The sequence below is a fragment of the Glycine soja genome, chromosome 10 (assembly GCF_004193775.1).
Source record: "Glycine soja cultivar W05 chromosome 10, ASM419377v2, whole genome shotgun sequence".
Taxonomy (NCBI): Eukaryota; Viridiplantae; Streptophyta; class Magnoliopsida; order Fabales; family Fabaceae; genus Glycine; species Glycine soja.
Genome location: NC_041011.1, coordinates 39,503,328 through 39,530,836, shown reverse-complemented (window position 1 = coordinate 39,530,836; position 27,509 = coordinate 39,503,328). Strand labels below are relative to the sequence as shown.

Sequence of the window (27,509 nt, the reverse complement as noted above, 5' to 3'; positions counted from 1 at the left end):
TTGTCTTTATTTTGGACCTTCGAGTTCAATAGACAATCGTAACTAGAATTGACGATATACTCATTATATGAGGCTAGACTATTATATCATTCACGTAAAGATTTTCAATTACTGGAATGACTTGAATCGAGTTTAATATCACTAAAAAAACTAGTGACTAAAAAAATGAAAGTGTCAAATTTGATTACTCGAATATGAGTGTTCAATATTTACAAAAGAAATTATTTTAAGATGGAGAGAGATAGGGAGAAAAAGAAAAAATAATAAATATGAAGGAAAAGATAGAGAAAATATGATGAAAATAAATTATAAGAGACTGAAATTTACAAATATCATCACTCTTATATAAAAGAACGTAAGTTTGTGGGATAATCATGTGTATCTCTTTATGTACGATACAGTGAAAGCTTGTAAAACTTGGCTTTGAAAAAGAAAAAACTTACTAAAATATGCCAAACAAATAATTATTATAATTAAGGAATTGTTGACACGTGGTTCCATGTATTTTCATTCAATTTAGTGTTGATTAAACCAACCCAAAACATCTTTTTTCAAATGAAAAATCACTTATTTTATTGAAAAAATAAATTTAAATAAACTCACTCATATTTTATTTTTATTCCTATGTACTTTGTTAATCTTTATTTCAATTTTTAGTTAAGATTATAAATATAAGTAAAAAAATGAAGAGTATATTATAATTATAAAGATTACAATGAAATATAATTATATAATAAAATGTTAGACAATTATTCAAAATATTGTTACAACTATAATTTTAATTTTCTTTTTTTATAAATATATTTATTTAATAAAATAATATATTTTATCATAAGAGTCTAATTCAATTCGTTGAATAAAATGTGAGTTGTTGCAAAATTCTTGATGTGATTCGTAGAGATATAAAATATTAATAATGATATTTTAGATAAAGTAATATTATGACTAAATGAATATTTTTTATTATACCAAAAATATATAATATAAATAAATCAAAACCTAAAAAATATGTTATTGGGATACTTGAAAGAATTATGTACAAATGGATTTTTAAAAAATATTATATAAAAAAATTGAGGTTTAAACGATTTTTTTTTGGCTCAAAATGATGTTTTTTAAAGCTAAAACTTTTTTTCAATATTAGACGATAATAACCTATACAAAGAGATGTTAGAGGAAAAAAATATAATAATTTTTATCTATCATGATTTATAATATATTATAACAATACTAAAATACATATTTGTATTACTTCATTCTTTGATATAAAAAAAATTAAAATACATATTTCTGTTACTACATTCTTGTTACTAATAGGACTTACACCTTTTTTAATTAATATTTATTATAAATAATTTCATCAATATAACATAAACATGATTGATATGTTGCATTGGTTTGGTTAAATTTAAATTGAATGAAAAATATTATAAGATTTTAGTAATTAAAATGAATATTTAGTGTCGACTTGATTGACGCTAATAAAATGAAATTTACTAAGATTACATCTTAGATTATACTTCCTAGACAAAAAATCATTTATTTTGATAAATATTTTGTTGACCAATTTATTATAATAATTAGTTTTAATTTTAAACCCATTTTAATAAATCACCCGTCATTCCTTAGGGAAAAAAAAAAAACAGGGTGTCACTTTTACCATGAGTGACAAATGCTTTTAATTACTGCTTAGCTCTCTCCAGTCTCCAACCTATTGGACTCTGAGTCGGACAGATGTTAAGTTGGTAAGGCTCCGTACAAGAACTTGGCAATGTAATTAACTCCTCTGTCAATGTCCAGAGATTTTTAAGGACCCTGACCCTTTTTAAGGACTCTGTCAATGTAATTAACTTTGGTTAGTTGGGCAAATTCATTAATTCACAACTATCATAATAAATGATCTTAAAATTTACTTATGTGTGTTGTGCTTCACCAGGAAGGGCAGGAACAATGATTTTCACATCTTCGGACAGATGTACTTGTGGTTAATAATAATAAATTCTATTTATTAATTCTTTAACCATTTTACTTAAATTAATTATTACTTTATTAGTAAAATAAGTTTTAAATTTTTCATGAACTTGCTATTGAATTAAAGAATTCAATTGGAAGGAACTATCATTTAATCATAAATTGTCATGATAAATTTATTAGCTTTTATAATAATGGTGTAAAAGTTTTACACTAACATAAAACTAAGCTCTAAATAATTATTTCTTTATATTTTTATATTAAAAAAGATATATACTGCAGTAAAAAGAAACTAAAAAGTAGTGATAGAAATATATAAAAGTAACAATGTTGTAGAAAAATACTTTGTATGAAAAGTATAAGTTTAATATTTTTCTTTTCCAGTTGAAAGATAACAATAACATTTAAATTTAATTGTAAAGCGTTTAGGTAGAAATGGTGGCAAAAGTATAGGCACTATAAAAGGGAAAGAAATGTCAGCATTCTCATAATCCAAACCTAGCTAAGTGCTCTTACAAAGAGAGGAGTGAGTGAGAAACAAGATATTTAAAGTTACAAAAAATGGAGAGAGTGGCAAAGGTGGTGGTGATGTTGGCCATGGTGGTGCTGGTGCTAATTGCTTCAAATGTTGAAGGGGGACGATTACTGAAGCAAGAGAATGTGGATCAGCCCGAGACCTTCCTTGGTGGGATATTTCCAAGCCCAAGCCCAGGTTTCAGCTTCACCGGTGTGGGCTTTGGCCCATCTGGGTTTTGCACTTTCCCTGGTGGTTGTACCGGTACCCCTTCTTTGCCCACTATTCCCGGTGCTGGCGTGTCACTACCAGTTCCACCACATGCATAAGGAAAATGGCTTTGGTAGAAGACCTATGTTATTATTACTTAATGCTAAGTAGTAAATTAAGTACTGTAGAACTTTGTTTAAGCTTTAATTTGCCTTTTATAATCATATGTTTGCGTCTATTAGGTTTTGTTTTGGGTTCATGGCTGGGTGTGATATGATTTCTATTTGGTTGGTCACTGCTACGATCTTACTGGTCATTACTGTAATAGAGTGTCAGCTTCTATCATGGACGCTACAGTTTTTTTTTTTAAATTATTTATATTATATTATAGTTATGAGTATCTTTTTTACTTTGTTTCCACCAGACACAATGCCTTTATTCTTTTTGCACTATCTTGACAACATCATTTTAATTTTTGTTTTGTATATAGCTAGTATACAAATTAACACAAGTCTTAGAAAAAAAATGTTAACTATGAATTATAATCACGTACTTTCAACACTTTAAACTCTCCAAAATTCTCATGAGGTATGCATACCTCAAGTGAGGCTAATTCCCAATGCGGACCTCCCCCCAAAGTGTGTCTTGCGAAATTTATTTTAAAAGAAATTAATTTTGACCAAAATAAATTTTAAAGTAAAGTAATTTATGCCTAAATGATTTTTATTTTAAAAATATGTTTATAGTAAAATTCAGTATAATTTGATCTAATACAAAAATTTAAAGTTGTTATAATTTAATTAAAATTAATTTTAAATTCAAAATCAATTTCTCCTTCTGAAACATGTGTAAAAACTTGTCTAAAATTATGATACATGATATTTTAACATGATTTTGAATGATTTTTTTTTGAATACAAACACGCACCAAAGTTCCTCAGCAAAATTCAAAGTCACTCATGCTTGCTTACACAATACTGAGGTGTGAAGAGCCTATAAGATGCGTTATGACAAAGTCCTGATGAAGATGTAACAGAAAAAGTCCAATGACATGAAAATTTGGCTTAAGGTGTGTATATAAAAGGTGTTATAAGTGTTGGACCCGAAAATAAAATAACTAAAACTTAAACTTTAGATTAGACTTATTATAAAAAAAAAACATTTGTTATTAGTCTTTATAAAGTAAAAAAGGATCTTATATTTATAAAAATATCACATGTTAATAAAAAGACCCAACACATTTAAAATAAAAATAATCTTTTAAAATTTACTTTAAATATCCATTATTGTTGGATTGATCCTAAACACACACTATGTAGTTTCTCTTTTTCACTTTTTTTTCCACATGTTCAACAGTGCTAAACTTTGATCAATGCACACCAAATCACTTTAAATAAATGTGTTTTAGATGTAGACATGAAGGACTAAATCACATTAAAATAAATTTGTTGTTTTTCCTTTTTCTTTATGTTGTTTTTTTTTTAATTTATTTATGTGTGATATCTCATTATTATGGGGTGTAATTTTACCCAATTGTAATACACCTTAAACTTACAAAAGAGTTGAGTGATTTTGTGATCAATACATAGTGTTGAAATTTCTATATTGTATGTTGTTACTTTAAGTGTAAATGCTAAAACTGTTTTTCAAAATTCTACTATTAAAAACTGTTTAAAATTGTAAGACTACACATTTTAGTGTGTTAGGTTTTTTAAAAAATATTTTAATCTCTAACTTTATAAAAAAAGTTACTTTTATTCTTCTTTTCTTTATTTGTTTATTTTTTTCATAAAAATAAAAAAATATCAATTTTGTGAAATTAGGGATTAATAAAAGATTTTTAAAATCTCAAATTAATGTATCAACTCATTCATGACTAATCCACAAAATAGATTAGTGCAATGACATAAGATTCCATGTGATAGAATAATTTATAAAAAAAATTTATGTTTGATTATTTTAATATCTAAATTTTTTTTGGACCAATGACATTCACATTCTACAAGTAAAATTATTCTCAGATGAAGTAGGTTGAAAACATCCCAAGAATAAAAATTAATCTATTGGGTGTGGCTAGTGTCTGACGCTCATGGTCAACTTGCCCTTTGACATGTACAAATTTAACATTTGTATTTCTACTTTAATACCTTATCCTTCTTCAGTGAAGACCCAAAAAAGAAAGCCCCACTAATAATGTTTGATATTTTAAAAATTTAACAATATCATGATTAGTTATTTTTCCTATTATTATTATTATTTTTAAAGCCCATCACTCTCTTTAGTCTCTTTGACTCTCGGATCAGAGTTTTCTTACTTTTCTCCGCAGTTGAATTTTCAAATGAAGGAACCCAAACATTAAAATTAAAATTTGTACGTTATATTATAAAATGAAACAAGAGTTCAAAAAATGAATAAATAACTATTTTGATCCAAAATATATAAACCATTTGATAATTTAAAAGATAAATTTTGCTTTCATCTCTAAATGTGTCATTTACGTTCTGTGTTAAATTTTATAAAATTATTTTATCATATAATATTTGAAGATCAATTTAATATTAATTTAATATTAAGATAAAATTTAAGAATAATTTTATGACTAAATTATACATTTAACATAATCATCATATTTTTTACACATTTAAAATTAAATTAAAATTTTTATTATTTCAAAAATTAAATTGTCACTAATTTATATATTAAAATATCAAAATAATCATTTACCCTAAAAACTTTTACACTATTGAATTTGAAACAACACGATCACCTTATAGTTCTTTATTAACCACAAGTAGTCCTGCTCCCTGAAATTGTACTTGTTCTGATCCAATCATGATATATAAACATATTTGTTATTCTAAATATCCTATTAGCCGCTATTATTTATTTATTTTATGTATCTTGTCATCACATTATATCATATTAAGCCTCTATTTATTAAATAAGAAACAGAAAGGAAAAGAATATAGTTTATTTGGTAGAATAGGTTAGAGTGAAAATAAATTTAAAATACGTGAGACTTATTATATTATTTTTTACTTATTTTCACTCGTCTCTCTTTTCTCATATTTTATTTATTTCTCTTCAACTAAATAATTTTTATTTTTATTTTATTTCTCACATATTTTATTATTTATTTTATTTTTACGTACTTTATTTCTATCATCTCTTTGAAAGTCCTATTTGGTAAAGATGAGAAAAAATTTAATAGATAAAATTATGAATGGAAATAGATGAAAATAAAGTGAACATTAAATGTAATTGGTTGAAGAAAAATAAAGAAGAAATAAAAATAAAAAATTGCATAAAAATAAGTGAGAAATAATGCAATGATTTCAACCGATTTTAAAATTAATTCTCCTTAAATCTTACCTACCGAACACCACAAATTATTTCTATCTACTAAAGAAAATTTCCACCCTTCAATTTGTGCATGTACTCATTATTCTCTACCCTGATTCGATGTTCAAATATGTTATTAACTTGACATGATTTGATGTTTAGCGGTTGTCATCATCCTACTATTCACGAATCAACTATTTTTATTTTTATTTTTAATTTCGTGGAAGGCAACTATCATCGTGAAAAATTCTAGTAGTGATCTCTTTAGGTATTTCTTTTTTATTCATCTTTTTATGTATCTACTAAAATTTGAGCGTGTACTCATTATTTTCTACCCTGATTCGATGTTCAAATAATGAACTAACTGTTAACTTGTCATGATTTGATGTTTAGCGGTTGTCATCGTCCTATTCATGAATCAATGGTTTTTCTTAATGATTCTTCCATGAAGTCATGCTTACTATTTCTGGCAGTGGAAACTCGTTATTGACATCCAACTCAAGAGATATTCATGGCTGCATACTTAACTAAAATCTTTTCATAAAGAATTTTTTGTTACAAGCAGAACGAATATATTACTAAGGGCGTGTCTGGTTCTTCGGTAGAATTGCAGTAGAACGAAGTCTGAGACTGCTTCGTCGCAGAAGCATGAGTATTGTTGTTTCTCCGACCTCCATTTCGGATTGTCCCACCAGTGATCCAAACACACGTTAAAACGGCACAAGATGCCCAAACAACATGAACAAAGTAGAGGAGACTATTGCTCCCATAGACATATACTCATCAGGGACCTAACCACCAAAAAACTAGAATATTGTTATATACCACCACAAGGAGTCTTAACACATTCCCAAACGTATTAAATTATTCAAAGTACTAAAATAAAACAAAAGTCTGAATGTCTAGTTCGTGAGAATTTTTTTTGTAATCAGGGTTGTACTTATCTAATTTTTCAAGCAATTAATAAATGAAATTAAAGATTTGAGAGATAAAAAATTAAAAATAAATTAATATAAAATTAAAGTAATTATCTAAAACATGTAAGGGTAAGAAAAAATAAACACTTGGAACGGTGAAGTAAAGGTTGATTCAAACTATGAAGGTATTAGGACTTAACTTATCAAAACTATTCTGGATAAAATGTTAAATTTTTTTTTCTATTTAATATTATTTCAATTATCACCTACATTTACTTATATACTCTAATCATGATCCCTCCTATGAAAAAACTTAATTTACCTAATTTCACTCCAAACCCCTTAAGAGAATAAACTAGTTAAATTGCATTATAAACAGATATGCATAAAACAGGCTAAACAATGTCATTATATCCCTAGATATGAATCATTTAGATGTCTTTTTCTAGTTCTTAAGAGATAAACATTTCTCAATACCTAAATCCTAAAACATACCATGAATATGGGTGATCAAACCACAATCAATAAAATTAAGCACAAAAAAGAGACAAGGAAATTAAAATAACATTAAATAGATAATAGGAAAGATTTAAGAGTTTTGGTTGTTAAGCTCCTAACAATTGGAGAATTTAACCTCTCATTGTCATGAGAGACTTTACAATTACAAGGGATTGATAGGAAGATAAGGAGAATTGAGATGGGAAGGAATGACTCCTAATGATTGATTCCTCCTATTCCTGCACTAATCCTAGCCTTTGCTCTCTATGGGAAGCTCAAGCTCTAATTTCGTTGATATTATGTGTGTCTTATTCCTTTCCTCCCTCCTCGCAAAGTATGTAAATTTTACACGACCTCACGCTAAGCGTGGCATGCCACGCTGAGCGAGTGAGTCGAAGGTCACGTGCTTAGCATGCAACTCGTGCTAAGTGGGCCTTCACATATCGGGATTCTCCACGTGACTTCTTTGCGCTAAGCGAGTGATGTCCGCTAAGCGCTGAGCATGTATGACGCGCTGAGTAAGAGTGTTCAGATATTCAACTTCTCTTTCAAGATTTACTCTATATTTCTGCCGTCAATGTAACACCAAAACACTATAAATTCATCAGTTTAAACACTTACTTGATAAAAAATTGAATGATGTTAAAATTATAATTATTCACATAAAAAAAGCAATAAATGTGAGAAAATCCTACAATTTTTTATTGACTTAATCACAAAAATATACCTATGGATAACCGTTATCAAGGAGGAAAAAAAAATCTCTACATAAAGAATAATCCTAAAAGAAATTCTTGGTTAAATAGGATGACATTGACACAGTCACCAAATCATGTCATGCCGGTGGCTTGGAAATAGCCTGCTTGTGCTTGTTCAATTTCCAAACATGGTCTATGCATGATGTCATTTGCTTTTTTTTCTTTCTTTGCTAGTTTATATATGTAGGCTGCACAACATTATGAAAACAAAATTTTAAATTTTAAAATCACCTTTCTAATCCCAAGAAGCCAAGGGACAGATGAAATATTTCCCCCAAGATCAATTTTTTCTCTCCATAAAATATATGTAAAATAATTCAAAATATAATTGCCATTGTTTTTTAACTTATTATGTTTTTATTCCCTTCTAGTTGATTTTCCCATGTCTATAAATACCAACCTGAATCTTCTGCATAGGACTCACAAGTCACAAAGCATTTAGCAAAGCCGAAAAGCAGCTCAGAGTGGAGACCCTCTGAAACCTTGTAATCAAGGTTTGTGTTGTCACTACTCACTACTCCTGTTCTCACCTCATTAATTTTCTGCCACTTTATTTGCATAAATGATAACTGAAACCGCAATAAGTTGTTTTATTTCATGCTTTGTTATGAAAGAGTACTCGTATAAATGTGTCATCTCATTTTCTTTGCATGCATTAGGTTCTTTTGCTGAACTTGATCTCTTTGGCTTTGGAACTGAAAGTCTGTTTTACTTGAATTAGACATCCACCTTGACCTTTGTTATTTAGCTGCATGAAACTATGTTTATGGCATGCATACCTATGTTTTGTTTCTCTGGCAAGAAATTAAACAAACTGGTAAACTTCTGCATGGTTATTTAGTCTCCGATTATATTGAATTATAGTTACAACTGAAACTGACAGGTCTGTAATAATTTTTTTCATACGCGAAAAATTTCAGCCAGTTAAACTGTTGCGTTCCAGCTTTTTTGCGTGTTCTGGAATGATATCTTGATCATATTTTTGTTCTCAACATCTTTTGCCTCTTATCGGATGATACTTGTAAGCTTTTTGATTGCTTGAATGCCAAGCATTTCTCTTTTAAGTGTATTACTTTTGTTGAAAATCCCTTTATGCTTAATTTTAAGTTCAGTGACATCAGTTTCTTTTCTCTTCTAATCAATTTGTCTCAACTCTCAATATTCTTCTCCTAGTGGAACTTTACTTTTTTACTTATACATGTTGTGTGATTCTATTCTGCGTGTTAGCATATGACAAAAATACGGTCCCCTCTATGATTCTCAGCGAATTATGTTCCAAAGTTGTATCATAAGCTGTTCAATGTCCATATTATTCTAGCTTGAACATGATGTCCCCAATTTTTATCTTTGTTTTATTTGAGTCAACCAGACATTTCAGCATGAACAATCTAAATCATATATCTTCAATCCACCACTTGGTTTGCCTCTTGTAGCTTGAGACTTGAGGAGAATGGATACCTTCCTGTTCACTTCTGAGTCGGTGAACGAGGGTCATCCCGACAAGCTGTGTGATCAGATATCTGATGCAGTGCTCGATGCCTGCCTGGAGCAAGACCCTGAAAGCAAGGTTGCCTGTGAGACATGCACCAAGACCAACTTGGTCATGGTATTTGGAGAGATCACCACAAAAGCCAATATAGACTATGAGAAGATTGTGCGCGATACGTGCCGTTCTATAGGATTTGTGTCTGGTGATGTTGGCCTTGATGCTGACAAGTGCAAGGTATTGGTGTACCTTGAGCAGCAAAGTCCTGACATAGCACAAGGAGTCCATGGCCACCTCACCAAGCGACCAGAAGACATAGGAGCTGGCGATCAGGGTCACATGTTTGGCTACGCCACAGATGAAACACCTGAGCTTATGCCTCTCAGCCATGTCCTTGCAACCAAGCTTGGCATGCAGCTCACTGAAGTGCGCAAGAATGAGATCTGTCCTTGGTTAAGACCTGATGGAAAAACTCAAGTCACTGTTGAGTATGCTAATGATCATGGTGCAATGGTCCCGGTGCGCGTCCATACTGTTCTCATATCCACTCAACATGATGAAACCGTTACCAATGATGAGATAGCAGCAGACCTGAAAGAGCATGTTATCAAGCCTGTTATTCCTGAGAAGTACTTGGATGAGGAGACAATTTTCCATCTCAACCCATCTGGGCGTTTTGTGATTGGTGGTCCTCATGGCGATGCTGGTCTCACGGGTCGCAAAATCATTGTCGACACATATGGTGGTTGGGGAGCTCATGGTGGTGGGGCCTTCTCAGGGAAGGACCCTACCAAGGTGGACAGGAGTGGAGCCTACATTGCTAGACAGGCTGCCAAGAGCATTGTGGCCAATGGACTTGCCAGAAGGTGCATTGTGCAGATATCATATGCAATTGGTGTTCCTGAGCCATTATCAGTGTTTGTTGACACTTTTGGCACTGGAAAGATTCCTGACAAGGACATTCTCAAGCTTGTCAAGGAAAAATTTGATTTCAGGCCAGGGATAATTTCCATTAACTTGGACCTTAAGAGGGGTGCAAGTGGCAGGTTCTTGAAGACTGCTGCTTATGGCCACTTTGGAAGAGATGACCCAGACTTCACATGGGAGGTGGTCAAGCCTCTAAAGTGGGAATAATGCCATGAATAAAGCTGATTGCCAAGAAACTATGTTTGATCTTATATGCTTTCATACCTAAGATCCGTGATATGATTTTGCCTTAGCTTTTGTATCTTTATAAATAAATAAAACATATATATGTCGAGTTGAGTATATGAACATACAAAGGAAGCTGCATAGCAGCATCAATGTACTATTGGAAGTTAATGTTTGAGATATATCCGTTACGATCGCTATCCATTATCCATTATGTTTCCTCTCAATTGCTGAGAGTCTTAGAGAATCTTGAGTCCCCTCATTAACTAATTGGACCTGCATTTTATTGGTTTAAAACGTTATTTGCAATTAGTAATGCATACACACATATGTGGCCACTAGCTTAATTGTTTACATAGCAGTACCATGCACCATGGTTGAAATCCATGATGTGTACTCATAATATAATACTCAATAAAGGGACTGAAATGATGGAGGATTGGGATTTTTTTTTTTTTTTACGATTGTTGTAAAAGGAATTAAATACAACAGTGTGAAACGGAATGATCTAAAGCATAAAAAGTATTAAGAAGGTACGATCATAAACTGATTATTTTACTTTTCCCTAGTGGCTAGGCCAACAGATTTATCAAATAAATCTAGGAAAGCTTTTAGATTCTGTACATACCCCAAATATTTTGGGTTCTTATCAATAACACCCACCTTCATACACAAACAATATATATCCTTCTAAAACAAATACCTATCCTTCTACAACAAAAGAAAGGAAAAGAAACCACAAAAAAAAAATAAAAAAAAAATAAAATATATATATATATATATATATATATATATATATATATATATATATATATATATATTATCCCCTGCTGAGCCTCTGCCATGCCCATCTTGGGTAGGCAAATCCAAGAATCTAACACGATAAAAAAAAAAACTCACTTTATACACCCCACTGATCCTAGAAAAGAATCCCATTCTCTTGGTCATGCCTGCTGTTACCTTCCGCTTTCTGATCTAGAGCCCTGAATGTCACTTCCATCTGTGTCAGAATTATCCTTATGGGATTCAATTTCTGAGTTAACCCCACGATTTCTTCTGTGCCTACGGTCCTGAGCATTCAGACAATGAAATAAATCAAATGTCAGTCTAAAATGATCCAGTAAAACTAATCGTCTCTTTAAGTATGGGAATATGTATCCATTTGTGATCTAGTAAGAAACTGAAAGGTGGATGCTGGCCAACCCAGAACAGACAAAGACCAATAATTTTTTTAGAAAAGATGCTCTGAAAATGGATAGAGGAAATGAGCTCAGTGATTATTGATCAACATCCTAAGATAAATGGCTTTTGATAAACAAAAAGCTTTGAAAAAAGATCATTTTAAAGGGTACTGCTATGGTAGATGGCTTGAAAACAAAGATTAGAACAAAGTATAACAAACCTCTCTTGCTAAAGGGTACTCCTCTGACTCAAGTATACGCACAACTTGGCCCATCTTGGGTCTTTTCTCGGAATCTGGATCTACACATCTTAAAGCCGTTAAGAGCGTCCTTTTCAAAACTCTGGTAGATGGCTTCACCTCAATGTTTGGGTCCACCACTTCTTCTGATCGCCTGTTTCCAACCATTGTCTTCAGCCAATCAACCATATTAACCTGAGGGCATTGTAGTTCATTGTAAATGTTAGTCAAAAATCATCAGAAGCTGTCATAACAAACAGTGATGTAGAAGTAAGCAACTGAGAACTGAGGAGAACACAGAATATCAGAATTATTTTAAAAAAAAATCAAGCACAAGATCCTCAAGAGGGATATCCACTTCCCTCTGCATAAACAAATCACTGAAAAAAAGGTAATAACTAAGCAAGAAAAAACTGGGATAGGAGATCCCAATCTGAACAAACGATAAATCACTAGATGATATTGCTAAAACCCCTAATTAAATCCCTAACTAACTTTAAATCTCTATTTCACAAATGGAAGCCCAAAATAAACAAGTCATCTAAATTCTGCATAATAGTTGAAATCTATACTACAGCTGTACAGCAGCAACTGTGATTGTAAAATTACTAGAAATGTAAACAGAAAGAAGAATGAATAAGAACTGATTCATCAATATTACAAAAGTTAGGTCCAAGATTGCAAGTTCCAAGTGAGAAACAAGTAATGAGAACAGCTGAACAGAACAAATTTATATTCTAAATTTTAGACAACTGAGTATGATGTTTAGAGCATTCCAAGGCTAAGAATGAGTTATAAAGGGCAGGGTAATAAGTTTGCTAGAGAGGACTGAATGGGTCCATAGTTGCAATAGACAACATTAGCGGCATTCTTGAGAATGTTCGAATTTTTCATTGATCAAGGGGATAGCTTACAAAGTGATGATTAACTCCTATAGCTGTTTTAAATTTTAACTAGTCACTGAATTTTTCACCATAATGGCCCATGATATGCTTTTCTTACAGTACAAGCTATATTATTATATGGACAATTTAGAACCGAGTGGATGAAAATAGGTCAATTTTTAAATGTGTCTAACTGGAAGCATTTAGGAATTGGAACAATTTATCCTTAAGTTGGCTATAGTAGGGTAGGAAAAATGCTAGAAATATACTCTTTGACAATCTATTATTGGGTGAGGTATATATGAGAATTTGACCAATAATAAAGATATTGTTAAGAAATGAGTAAAAGAGTAGGTTGCAAACATTTTTCAATAAGGTAGTAATGTTACATGTCTAAAATCATATGTTAAGATAATAGGCCTAAAAAAAAGAATCATGTGTTGCAAAACTTGCAATTAACAACCAATGTTCAAGACAAGCACATTAAATTTGTTTTTGGTTGAATACTCAAAAGCTAATGGTTTATGATTATTCGGTGAATTTAATGAATTGTTAACAAGAACACATTCTTCAAAATGGATTTTCTTCCAACATATAAGTAAGTTTACTCACTTCCTGTGCTGGACGACCATAGTCAACTGGATCTCTTCCAGTTATTGCTTCCAATAGCACAACACCAAAGCTATAAACATCACTTTTTTCATTTAGAAGACCAGTATTTGCATATTCAGGAGCCACATATCTGTCAATTTTATGGAGCAAGAAAGAAAGAATAAATGTAAGGATCCAACTCATCAAAGTTCCTCTTAACAATATTGAGTGCAGAAAAAGAGCATAGCTCTATAGGGAAGAGCACAAAAATACGGACCCAAAGGTTCCCATAACTCGTGTTGCAACATGACTCTTCCCAGAACCCAGTAACTTGGCCAGGCCAAAATCAGAAACCTTGGCATTGAAGTCATCATCAATTAATATGTTGCTTGACTTGATATCTCGGTGTACCACCTTTGGCTCGATCGCTTCATGCAAATATGCAAGCCTGAAACAAGTATATTGCTTTAAATTAGCACTAAGATAACCCTAAGAATGAGGACTACAAAAGCCCGAAGGAGCACAGACAAAGCAACTCACCCCTTAGCTGTGCCAAGGAGAATCTTGATACGTGCTTCCCAGGTAAGATATCCATGATGTCGCATAGCTCCATGAAGCCATTGCTCTAAGTTTCCATTATTGACATACTCATAGACCAACATCCTGAAAATTTATCCCACATAGGAGAAAATGTAATTAAGGCAGCATACTTAAACTGTTGTCTGTTGAACTTGAAACTGACCTCACCACCAGGTAGTAGGTTCATGAATATGCAACTCATAAAGGTATTTTTATGATTTTCATAATTCTGGCAATTATAATTCAAATCCTCTAAGAAAGTTATTCAGATTATACATGTTGAGACTTGAGACTGTAATGTAATTGACAAGGGGGATACCTGTGAGTCCCCTCAATGCAGTAACCCAAAAGTCGAACCAAGTTTTTATGTCGGACATGGCCAATAGCTTCAACTTCCACTCTAAATTCTTTCTCAGCTTGACCACTGCAGAAAAGGAGGGGTGGAAATAAAAACCAGTCAAAGTTTGGCAGAAGTAAGAGAAATAAAAACAAAACAATAAAGCAAATTCAAAGCCTTAGGCATTATACTGGAACTCACATGTTATTGAGTATCTTTTTAACTGCCACTGGAGTCCCATTAATCAACTGTCCCCGGTAAACAACTCCATACCCACCCTCACCAATCACATTTTCTTTTGAAAAACGGTTCGTGGCAAGTTCAAGATCCCTCAGTGTAAACCAGTGACCCCAACCCAAGTGAGAGAATTCTGGAAGGCCTGAGAGTGGTGAAGGAGCTGTTATAGGGTGTGACGAAGAGGGCATGTAAATTCCAACCGTGCCAGAGCTAATTTCTTCTCCTGATTGTGACCCACCTCCATCCAAGTAATGAAACGAATCCGAGTGATGACTGCCACTATCCCCATGCTTCTTCTTCCCAACACCTAAATGAAGCATAACCTTGTCTGATTCCTTGTCACTGGACTTATCATGAATGGTAAGAAGTATTCCTTCGCGAGGAACGAATCCATTCGCGGGCACTTGCTCAACCCGCACTTCCGTGATTTCCTTCGAGACAGGAGGAATATGAGTAGCAGGAACCCTGTTCCTGGCTCTTCTAGTTTTCTTCCTTGAATTAAGGCAAAATGGGAGCACACAGAGGATGACAACAATAAACAATCCAACTGCAATTCCAATTATTTGCCAAACCTTAAGACCAAAAACAAAAGTTTTCCCGGACAATTCAGCTTTAAGATCAGCACCCATCTCGTAGAACCCTTGTTGCCTACAGTATATATGTAATAGAAAGAAGAAAAAAAAAAAAGATAAGCTGCATTACAAAAAAAAATAAAATCACATTAACATTCAAATTGTCCAACTATTCATTGTGTAATTGACACTATGGAATATGAACAAGCATCAGAAGACAGTCTGTTACAACTAGACTATGAAGCAAAAGGCACAAATAGAATATTCAACAACACACCATAAAGTATGAGCATTTCAGGCTTTCAGCACCCAAGCATTCACAACACATACAAAACGAAGTAAAAAGAGGACAACATGAAAGGAACCCTAAAATCAAAGGCACAGACTTCATAGTATTTACCTATCTATGCTAAGCGAGATTCACAACAACAACAACTAAACAGCACAAATCCCAGATCGCCACATCTCAAAAAAGGGTCACCAAACCCAAAAAGGCTAGATCTTTGACTGAAGGGAACCGAAAGAACATGGAAGACTAAGAACCCAGTTGTCAAAAATGGATGAAAGTTGAAAATCCTTAGTGGGTTTGGGAAATGCGAGCGTAAATCTAAGTTGGGTTGGGAATGGGAGTATGATAAGAAGAAAGGGTGGAGTTAAGAGTGTGGGTGGAAGGGAATAGATGTTTTACAAGGCAATAAAGAATACATCCAATTCGAAATTTCCAGTGCAGTAAAAGAGAAGTGAAGAGAAGAGAAGCATGCAATGCAATTGTGATTGTGATGTATCTGTAAAGTTAGTCCTCTTGTGAAATGGATATTCTTTCCGAATCGGTTATGAACATTACTACTAACAAATATCAGAAATTGATTTCACCGCTTCCATACTTTTTCATTTGACTTCATAGTTAGCTTAGCTGTTTATTTACTCTCCCTCTCCTTTCAACTCTTCTGCGTAACAGATACTCGTTACTCTTTGACAACTGTTCAAACATTTTTATTGTCTAAATAAATGTTGCATCATTTATATTATATTTTATATATTAACAAACCTTGTCTTTAAATGTCATTTATGGACATTTTTAATTTAAAATAAACCGTCATAATAATGGCCATTTACTGTGAAATAATAATAATAAGCATTATTGATGTAATCCTGCATTAAAAATAATTTATACCGGATAGTATCCTTAACAAATTCATTAACATTTGCCTTTTTTTTAACATAGGACGAAAACAATAAATAATTTTTTTTGACAAAAAATAAATAATTTGAATTAAGACCGGTATAAACTATAAATCATCCAAATTCTTCCTTATTAGGCCTATAATGATTATTATCTTATTATTATATTTTTTTCTAATAATTATATTAACACGAAATTGTCCAAAAACCATGTCACCACAAGAAATAAATTATATTAAAAAATAAATATTCACACTATGTATTTATAATTTTCAATAAAAATTAGTCACTACTTACTCCAATAAATACTTTATATCAATATTATAATAATAATAATAATAATAATAATAATAATAATTTAGTGTGAAATAATCATAACAATATATAATATAATAAAATGGAAGCATTCAGAACTAACAACAATAAAATATTTATCTTCTTATTTTCAATTATGTTTGTTTATCTTATTTAAAGTTGTTAAATATTTAATAATATATCATTTTATTTTTATGATTATTTAATCATTAAAAGAATTGAAAAATTGAATAAAACACTGGATACTAAAGTAAATCCTTTATAATAGTATAAATTATTTCCGTAAAAAATAATATTATAAACTATTAACAATATTATTGTTGAATTTGTGTAATATATTTATTCCTTTGTTTTTTATTTTGATGAATTTAGGGGACTTTTAGGCACAGTAAAAAAAATCTCTTAAAAATATTAAGATTTACTAAAAAAAATTAATCTCTTCAAGAAAACATTATTCTATATTTTTATGATTATAATATTATTCTATATACATAAATCTATAAATTCATATTTTTGTAAAATGCTTCATTATACAAATTTTCTTAATTAGAGATTACAATATCTGTGATATAATGTAGTTTTATTTAAATCAAACAGGCCTTTCAAAATTTAATGCAATTTCATGTGGGTCAATTTACTTTAAAAATCTGTGAAATAATTTTTTTCTTCTAAATATTTAATAATTAGAGATTATAAGTATCTTTTACATAAAATTTAAATTTATGTGACAGATACTTGTAATTAGAGATAATAATTTTTTTTTTAAAAATATTTAATATAACCTCATGTGGATCAATTAACTTTAAAAGTCAATCTTATATTTAACACAACTTCATGTGGGTAAATTTTATTTAAATAATTAAATATTACAAGTATATGTCACATAAAGTTTTTTTTAAAAATATTTAATATAATTTCACGGGATCAATTTACTTTAAAAATCAATCATACATTTATTTAAAATTTCATATAAAAATAATATAAGAATATGAATTTTATCCTTAATTAATTATTGGATTGATTTTTATTTATGAATATCTTTATCGCGTATTTTATATGATTCTTATAATTATGATTATGATTAGGTATAATAATAAATCAAACAACTTATTAAAAAAACTTATAAATTGACTCAGCATATATCTGTTTTGATCTAAGCTTAATTATTAAATAAGTTAGATCAAAATGCATTAAAGTTATGTAATTATTATTATTATTATTATTAATCGCATTTTTAGTATAACATCTCAATCTCAGTATTATATATATTTAGAGGTTTAAATATTTTTTAGAGAAGGTTTAAATCTATTGATTTATGGAAAAACCAATAACAATATTAATTTTAAGAAAAATATGTTAGACTTATAAAGGATAAAAAATAATTTAATTTAATTAATTTTAACAGCTATCTCTCCGGTAAAAAAAAAATCTATCCCTTTAGAAACTTAATTAAAAATGAGTTAAGTATGTAATAATTGTACATTTGTACGCGTAATTTTATAAAACAATATATGAAATGAGTGCATGTCATTATGGTCCAGTTTATATGAAGAATTTAATTAATTTTTTGATTAAAAAATGTTAATGAATGTTCTAAAGAATTTTTTTTATTAAGAAATAAAAAAATTATATTTTTGATGATTTTTTTACACTTTAATTAATAAATAAATTTTTAATTCTCTAACCAATATCCTAATAAGACTGGTTTGCAAAACTCATCTTGATTACCCCATTCAAAACTTTGGTCGTGACACAAATTTTACCACCAATATTCTTACATTGCCTTGTCTGATTGAATATGAACTTAAAGTGCACTTTTTTTTAAAAAAAATCAAACTTAAAGTGCACTTGGTTATATAACTAATAACATAATTGAATATTTATTTATTTAATAAAAATTTATTACATGATGAATAAAATCATAAATTTGACTAAAAATTATTAAAATAAGTTAAGAAAAAATTACTTTGATAAATTATATTAAGTTTGAAAAAAGTTTAGTAACCATAAGTTATTTTTAACTTATTATATTAACTAAAGTCGTCAGTTTTATCTTTTCTTTCTTTCATTATACTGTAATTCTTCTTGTTGCTTTTCTCCCTTTTAATAAAGTAATTACTCCGTTAATTTAATGCTAATTAATATTGGTTGGAAGAGCATAACTACTCATGGAGTCATAATTGCGGTAACACTCCGAAACCAAAAGATTTTCAGATGCCTAACCCACGATAATTTACTAGTTAGAATCCCAAGTGCTGTTAAAATAGTTTGTATTTTATTTTTTTGGTAAGAGTAATTGTTACTATTTTATTTGACTATTTTAAAAAATTACAGTTCAATATATTATCAGGTCTAGCCCTGTTGTTATGGAAGGGAAATGTTTTTAAGACAATAAAAATACATAATAAAATATTTTTTATTTTGAAATATATTTTTTAAATACAAATACAATTTATTCAAATATAAAAAAGATTAAAAAAAGACAGATATAATGTTTTTTTTTTTATATTTCAATATCGAAATTGTTGAGCGGGATGGAGAAATAAGAACAAAATGTGACAATTTCCGGTACCTAATCAATCCTCGCCAAATCCTTCTGAAATTTGTTGAGACATTGTTTCAGTTCCATAAAATATGAAATTAATGTTACATTTGTTAATTTGGATAATCAATATCAATATCGATCCATATTAGTAGATACAAAAGGATCGTAAAGAATTCAATACTTCCTTGCGTAAATTAGTTGGTCATTAATTCACTCACACACAGGCCACTACTTATCCTTTCCCTCAAAGCTCGTCTCTTTCACAAGTCATTCTCGTGATTATGCCATTCTTTTCAATTCAATAATGCCAAACTTTTAATAATTAGTTGCATTTGGAGCGAAAATTACGTGAAAAAGAGTATAAAAAATACTCTATGATAATAACACTTCCCTAACAATGCAATATTTGACAAACCAAGAGCTACAATCATTTTCAACAAATGGAAATAAAAATACAAAATAAAGGAAAAATATATTAGATTTCATCTTAAAATTAATTGACATTAAGTGAAATTGGAAAACAGATATATAAGTTACACTTCAAGAATTGAGACAATTAATGTGAGACTAGAGTATTTTACAATAAAGTATGATTATATGGTATTCTCGTAAATGAGATACATGAGCAGGAGAAAAATAAGTGCTTGCTGGCATTTTGGAATTATTGGTCGATCTCATCTCCTACATATCATATCAGTTCCATATATAATGTTCTCTGGACCCACATTTTTGGACGTGAGTACACATCCTTTGTTTTCAAATGCATGCCTTTGTAACGGTGATGAAATGGCCATTATAAATTGAGCTCGTGAGGCCTATCTTCTAGGGTTAATATTCAATCAATTTCGTGAAGCTTAGTGATTTGATGTAATTAGATCCCCATAAATTCTATTCAACACGAGGGGAGGGCACTGCTTTTAATTAAAATTACAATGTTTTTTTTAATCTAAATTGCATGTATTCTCATACAATACTTTATTTTTTTGCACAACAGAGCTGGTTTGAATTACTATAATCGGAAAAAAATTTCCTCCGAATATTTAACTAGTTGGTGCTTTTAAGTTAAATGATTATTTTAAAATGTTTTACAAATACATTAATTAATGTTAGTTAAATAAAATCAATGGGCCTGGTATTTGATGTATTGGTGCAAACCAAGTACTATGCAGGTTTAAATGAATTCAACATAGATGAAATATATAAATACGCCAAATAAGGTTAAGAGTTAGTAATATTTTCTATATATTTAATACTTTCAATCATCCCCTAAAAAAAAAATACTTTCAATAAAAAATATTTTATAAAAAGATATAGGATTATTCTTTTAAGAGAGATGAAGTCAATGAACATAAGTAACAAAAAAAATTGATAGAGAAGTGAAACTGTACATTTTTTGGGGAGTATAACTAGAAACAACCGCGCAACTGTGCAAGAAAATTGAAAAATGAATTCAATAAAATGTATCTATTATTTTTTTGGTAGAGAATTAAATACATCTATCAATAAAATATTTGGTTAGTTTACATGAAATTTTAGATTCAAATGTCATTATAATTGTTATAACTAACAAAAAATAACAACTAATTAAAAAAGCTGTGAAATATTATTTTAGGTTAAATCAAAGATATTCCCACACTAAATAAATATTTAATTTTTTGAGATATAGAAAACATTGAAATTGAACTAAATTTTCTCTTTTTTAATGAAACCTTCCTTATATGCACGTTTAAAAATCACATCCTCGTTATATATTTAAAATTCAACTATTTAATATAAACAAAATTATGAAAAAAATATAATGGCCAATAACCTAGATAGTAATTTAAAAATTATATTGCAGTAGAAACCCTAACAAACTTTAATTGAAATATACAATGACCAACAACTCATGCAAATTATTAAATCAACTAATCATGAGCAACAATAATATATCTTACCATATAAATTAAGGTGTCTAATAAATATAATTCAATTAACAACATACATTAAGTTTATGAAAAAATATAAGTTTAATCTTCATAAAATACATTCTTCAGAAGAGATGAAAAAACTTTAAATATGACTAAATCTCAATGGAAACATATTTCTGAAAACTTAAGATCCTAACTAAGTTCGCATCAGAAAACAAGAAATCATATGAATTAAGGAGATCCTAATAGCTTTTGCTTTCGAACGTTAGTTGCACATCGCTTTCCCTAGTATCGTTGTCGATAACTAATACAAACTACTCAATTGATTATATTTAATTTTTGTGTAAATTGACCTGTATTAATTCTACACTTTATCTTGTGAATAATCAAATCTCGAGTCCTCTACGCCAAAAACGATGCGACTTGAATGATCTAAATATTTCCACTTACAAAATTGCATGGGTTGGATTGATATGATACCACCCTATTTTGGCCGTTTATTAGCAAATTTAGACCAGACTAAGCAAATTCATTCCAAAATCATAAACCAAAAAACTGCAAAAATTATTCTACAAGAAAACAAAACCAAATTTATTTGCTTTATATTAAGCAAATGTTTTGGGGATTAAAGCAGCCTTATACAAATGACCTAAATATGGTAGGGGGTCAATGGGTCATAGTTATGTCAATAAATAATTAATGATCCATCGACGTCAATTGTCATGTGCCGGGATAAACCTGCCACCCGCATTCCATACTTCACAACAGAAACTCTAATCATTAGACGCTCAAGTCATCAACACTTGTTGGCCTTAATAGTGGCAAAATTTTTGGTGAACCGTGAATGGCTATACTTTTAAAATTATGAAAGCTAATATGCATGATTATTTTTATTTAAAATATTTTGAGATGAAAATTAATTGAATTAAGAATATTAGTTATTTAAGAAATTCACGGGAAAGAAAATAATTGTTTTAGTATCTCAAAATCTAAAAGTATTTGCTCTTAACTCCTCAAAGTTTTTTTAATGGATTAATTCCTCAAAGTTAGATAGTGTTTTATAAGGATTATTAAATTATTAAATGTTACCTTGAAGATCAAAGTGATTTATTTTAAAATTAGAGAGACTAAAACTAGCTAAAACAATTTAAAGAGATTAAAACCGAATTCAGAAATTTTAGAGTAATAAAAATCATATTTATCTTTTTTTAATATGTTTTAACTTTGAAAAAGAATGTGTTAGAAAATACTCCCTCGTCCTTTTTTTTATAGAAGAATACTCCATCATCCTCTTTATAGTTTATACCAATCATCTTGGAAAAACTTAGCGTAACCAGGATATTAATGTATGAACCATCATCAAAAAGCTATATTCGCATTCTATTATTATTCACATTTAAAGGCTATATTCGCATTCTATTATTATTCACATTTAAAGGTCTGTTGATCATTATATGGACTAACATTTTAATACCCACTCTTGGGTGTTGCTAGGTGCACCCAGCAATTCAATGAACTTCCAAAAATTCCCTTCGTTTAAAAATCAAAAGTTAATAAATTTTTTAAAAAAAACGTTTCTTCTTCCGCGCTCCTTCTTCTTCTGTGCACCCAACAGTCTTCTCCCTCCCTTCCGCGCTCCTTCTTCTTCATTGTTGTTCTTCCCAGCAGTCTTCTCCCTCCCGCAGTTCGTGTTCTTTGTTGGTCTTCTTCCCAACAGTCTTCTCGTTGGCCGGCACAAGCTTTGGTTCTCCATTTTGGTTCCCTCCCTTTGTCTTCTTCATTGGCTTTCTGTGAGCATTTCTTCCGCCATCGAGGTTAGTGTTCTAACTCCATTGGCTTTGGATATCTGTTAGAATCGCGTTAATGGCCTTAGGATAGATGACATTGTTGTTGTTTGGTGCTGGAGGTTGAAGACGAAGTTCTTCTGCGAGAAGAAGCTTCTTCCGCGCGTGTGTTAGGGGACAAAAATGGAGTCAGCGAAAGAAGGTGTTCTTCCGCGAGCTCCTGCGGAAGAAAGGTGAAAGGTTCTTCCGCGAGTGTCAGCGGAAGAATGTCAAGAAGGTTCTTCCGCTTGATCCAGCGGAAGAACCTTCTTGACCTTCTTCCGCTGGCATTCGCGGAAGAACCTTTTTAGTTTCTTCCGCAGGAGCCTGCGGAAGAACACCTTCTTCCGCTGGCTCCATTTTCGTCCTTTCACACTCGCGGAAGAACACCTTCTTCCGCAGAGTGCATTTTCTGCTCGTGGAATAACCTGCCAAACTTCTTCCGCAGGATGCATTTTGTTGTATATTGGTTATTTTTCTTGAAAATTATGTCTGAACCAGCAATTTATTGATATTATTAGTTAGTTTTTTTTATTTATTAGGTGTTACAGAGTGTATATGGTATTTAAGTTACACAAACTCCCTAATTTTGTGTTTTTTAGTTGCTATTGGGATGTCTAAATTGAATTGTTATTTGCTGTGATTGACTTATGCATTAGGATGTCTAAATTGAACTGTTATTTGTTGTCATTTGGTTAGGATGTGTAAATGACTGTATACACTGCATAAATTGAATTGTTATGTGGAACACAACATGAAAGAGCAAAATTAAATTGGTTATCCAATTCCTTTTCACAGGAAATATGACACTATGGTGAGGAACCTCAGCTACAATTTAAAAGAACATGTTGTGCTATGCCTGTTACGGGACAAAGATCGAGCATGAGACGAGTCTAGCTAGTAGCATCATGTGTTAGTAGAAGATAATATTGTAAAATACAACATAAATAGCTAGTTAACAAATTGAACACGAAATGATGGAGCACCTTGATTCCTCTAATTTGATGTATTAAGAATTTTGAATACAAAATGATGTGTTGAGAATTTTGAATACAAAATTATGCACTTGGTGATTACAAATCCAAGCACCCACATTTGTATTAGTTACATGTATTTGTATTCGTTACAAATCCAAGCCATTCCAAACCAAATGCACTCTAAATGGTATGAAAAAGTTTAGTAGGAATTTCTTTACAAAGCATATACATTGACATAATTAGCTTAATTAAAATTTAAAAAATAAAAATAAGGCTAGAATAATATGGGTAATTAGTATTACTAATACTCAATACAAACCAAATATCCTTATTTGGTGATAAAGCTTAGCTGTCTATTTCTGACCATTGAATCCCTTCCTTGACAAGGATGAAAAGCTCTAATTGAAAGAATAATAGACAACTAAGACAAATTAAATGACACATGTGAGCTATGTATCTAGCCCTTCCTAGTAAGAATAAATGCTTTGTTCGGGTGCTTACTCTTTTCTCCATACCTTACCATATGAACTAGAATATTGTAATGGTTCACTTTCATTGTAACTAAGATTCATGTGCAGTTGGTGATTACAAATCCAAGCACCCACATGGATCCGCAAGCCTTGTGCCCTTTTTGAATATTTGACCATACTCTCTATTTTTATAAATTCTCAATTCACAATCAATCAAAGTGTTTCACTCCACATAAATGTAATTCAAAAAATCCACTCCTAAGTAATTTGAGTTTCAGGGCGGGGATGGAAAAACCCCGTCATCATGCCTACTTGAATAGCAGTGGCTCTCCTATTCAAGAGACACAGGGTTACCACTGTTCAAGGCTTGTCAGAACCATTTGCACTGTGAGAAATTGCTTAGTTAATGAAATTCGTGTGATGATGTTAAGTTAGACAGTTCATATAATTTCTTTGATTTAACTTGAACTTAGAGATGAATTAAAGGAATTTATACCACAGTAATTAATTGTAATAGCAATGTATAAAGGAAAGAAAAATAAACCTTCTGGTTTAATAACTAGAATTGTGTCTTGAGAGAATCACAATGACAGGATTTGAGTTCTACTAATTAATTGAATTATATTTGGTGTGATTTATATATGCATTTGTTATATATGCATTTGTATGTCAATTATTTGGATAAATTATGTTGAACTAAATATATAATTTGTGGGTTTGGATAAATTATGTGGATTAGTTAGAATTCCAAAGCTTTGTTACACAAATTATTTGAGTGTTCTTCATGATTTCAGATCATGGTTAGAACACGAGGTCTACGTCATGCGGTAGGCACAGGTAGAGGCAGAGACCTTAGTCAGGATGTGGCTGAGGATGTTCCTCGCCGTCGTAGGCCCACTGCCTCAGCACGTAGGCAACGGGTTACCCAGATAGCTGAGGATGTTCCTCAGTTGGCTGAGGATGTGCCTAATGCGTCTGATGGTAGCCCAGAGAGGACAGGAGCCGCCAATGGTGCTGAGTCTGATCGAGTGGCTAGTGATGAGACAGCTGTTGATGATGAGGGTTCCCCGGTGGGCTACGCGATCCATCTGTTTTGATAGGATTTGCTAATCATGTGGCACACAGCATATGGCGTGGACAAGTACGTACATATTTTATTCTAGTAATTAGAAAGTAGTTTCTTTTATTTTGAAATACATAAATTTATAAATTGTTATTCAATTTAGGAGCGACCCGATCTCAAGTTGGTCTCCCATGGTAGGAAAGTAGATAAATTTGGGAGACCGGCTGCTGAGATCGAAGGTATGATTGCGGCCATCGGATTGGATCCATTGATCAGGTGTTCTGTGATCACCACTGATCCTGGACTCATATTCGCCTTTGTTGAGAGGTGGCATAGGGAGACGAGCAGCTTCCACCTCCCAGTAGGGGAGGTGACGATCACTCTAGACGACGTTTCGTCGCTCCTGCATATCCCGATTACTGGCGCGCTGCATTCATTCGGGCCACTGGCTACATCTGACGCAGTTGCGCTATTGACGGAGCTACTTGAGGTCACCCCAGACGAGGCTACAGTTGAGACACGCCAGGCAGGTGGGCCTCATGTTCGGTTGTCCTGGCTTCGGGACATGTACCAGAGTAGGTGTCGGGCCAGGCAGTGGGTTGCTGCAGCTCGGGCGTACCTACTTCATTTGGTTGGTTGCACTCTTTTTGCTAACAAGAGTGCAACCCATGTCCATGTTGTGCACCTGCAGGCATTCAGAGACCTGGCATAGGCAGGGACATTCTCTTGGGGAGCGACCACTTTGGTACACTTGTACGATCAGCTTAACGAGGCGTCGCAGGCCCCTACACGGCAGATGGCTGGTTACATTTCACTACTTCAGGTGACTATCGCTGCTTGTAATTTAAATTAAAGTAAAATTCAATCCATGTTTGATTGCTGATGTTGACTTTCTGTTTGCAGTGTTGGATTTACGAGCAGTTTCCATCAGTCCACAGGTTTGTTGTTGACGATGGTTATGCTGAGGCTAGCCCACGTGCCTGTAGATGGCTTACGGGTAAGGCCCAGATGACCGGCATTAAGGGAGCCCCTTACAGAGCACGTATTGATGCCCTGACAGTCACTGACGTCTGTTGCATGCCATATGCTGAGCATCGGGGAGTTCGGGACTATGACTTGATCTCCTCGTACATGGGGCAAGTCAGATGGGGTCTGATCATCGTCTACCTTCGACCAGAGAGGGTGGTTCGGCAGATGGGGTACATTCAGACAGTTCCTCCGCCACCGGTTCGTGATTCATTGACAGATACTGATATAGACGACCGGTGGGTACAGTTTTTAGATCATGTAGTGCCTACAGGGGAGCTCTGTGTAGTTCCTGGGCAGGTGGCCCCAAACTACATGGAGTGGTTTTTTCAGATTTCACACCCCTTTGTGACGTCGACGGAGGACACTGCTGAGCCCAAACCTGCGCCTCCTCTTCCCACTCATGATGATGACTTCGTGGAGCCACCTGTCGCCCAGGTTCCAGTCACGTCAGATCCCCCTGCGCATTTTGTGGTAAACTGTGTACTTTTTCTTAACTTTATTATTTTTTAAAAATTCATGCTCACTTGTTATTTTCACTGAGACAGGTTGATTGCACAGCATGTGTCAGGATGGGAAGGATTGCTGAGCATTTGGAGCGCGTCATCAACCTCAGGATGGTGACTGCAGGGACTGACTTATATGATATCATGGATCTTTGCATGAGGATAGCTAGAGATGACGACCCAGATGACAGTCTTAAGCCGCGACAGAGACCCCGCATAGATTAA

The 27,509-nt window shown here is 31.9% G+C and overlaps 3 protein-coding genes across 3 annotated transcripts; 2 read left to right on the top strand and 1 right to left on the bottom strand.

Annotated features, from left to right (window-relative positions):
• The first annotated feature begins 8,467 nt into the window (after positions 1-8,467).
• Positions 8,468-11,047, top strand: LOC114371211 (S-adenosylmethionine synthase 1-like). The gene is made up of 2 exons (XM_028328658.1): positions 8,468-8,703; positions 9,643-11,047. Exon 2 carries the CDS (start codon positions 9,660-9,662, stop codon positions 10,827-10,829), a length of 1,170 nt encoding a protein of 389 aa, XP_028184459.1. The 5' UTR covers positions 8,468-8,703; positions 9,643-9,659; the 3' UTR covers positions 10,830-11,047.
• Positions 11,048-11,646: 599 nt separating this feature from the next.
• On the bottom strand, positions 11,647-16,352 carry LOC114371210 (probable receptor-like protein kinase At5g18500). The gene is made up of 8 exons (XM_028328656.1): positions 15,868-16,352; positions 14,860-15,543; positions 14,641-14,745; positions 14,283-14,405; positions 14,020-14,190; positions 13,764-13,893; positions 12,250-12,462; positions 11,647-11,917 (listed from the first exon to the last, which is right to left on the bottom strand). Exons 2-8 carry the CDS (start codon positions 15,522-15,524, stop codon positions 11,804-11,806), a joined length of 1,521 nt encoding a protein of 506 aa, XP_028184457.1. The 5' UTR covers positions 15,525-15,543; positions 15,868-16,352; the 3' UTR covers positions 11,647-11,803.
• A 10,196-nt stretch (positions 16,353-26,548) lies between these two features.
• Positions 26,549-27,509, top strand: LOC114371743. The gene is made up of 3 exons (XM_028329092.1): positions 26,549-26,575; positions 26,656-27,252; positions 27,327-27,509. The coding sequence occupies exons 1-3, from the start codon at positions 26,549-26,551 to the stop codon at positions 27,507-27,509; spliced, it is 807 nt and encodes a 268-aa protein (XP_028184893.1).

Bases quoted from the DNA above. Each gene is read 5' to 3' on its own strand.
- LOC114371211 (XM_028328658.1), top strand. From the start codon at position 9,660: ATGGATACCTTCCTGTTCACTTCTGAGTCGGTGAACGAGGGTCATCCC.
- LOC114371210 (XM_028328656.1), bottom strand. From the start codon at position 15,524: ATGGGTGCTGATCTTAAAGCTGAATTGTCCGGGAAAACTTTTGTTTTT. The intron at 14,406-14,640 runs GTATCCCCCTTG...ATAAATTTTCAG, and splicing joins TGCATTGAGGGGACTCACAG to GATGTTGGTCTATGAGTATG. The intron at 13,894-14,019 runs GTCCGTATTTTT...TAAAATTGACAG, and splicing joins CGAGTTATGGGAACCTTTGG to ATATGTGGCTCCTGAATATG.
- LOC114371743 (XM_028329092.1), top strand. From the start codon at position 26,549: ATGGCTGGTTACATTTCACTACTTCAG. The intron at 26,576-26,655 runs GTGACTATCGCT...TTCTGTTTGCAG, and splicing joins GTTACATTTCACTACTTCAG to TGTTGGATTTACGAGCAGTT. The intron at 27,253-27,326 runs GTAAACTGTGTA...TCACTGAGACAG, and splicing joins ATCCCCCTGCGCATTTTGTG to GTTGATTGCACAGCATGTGT.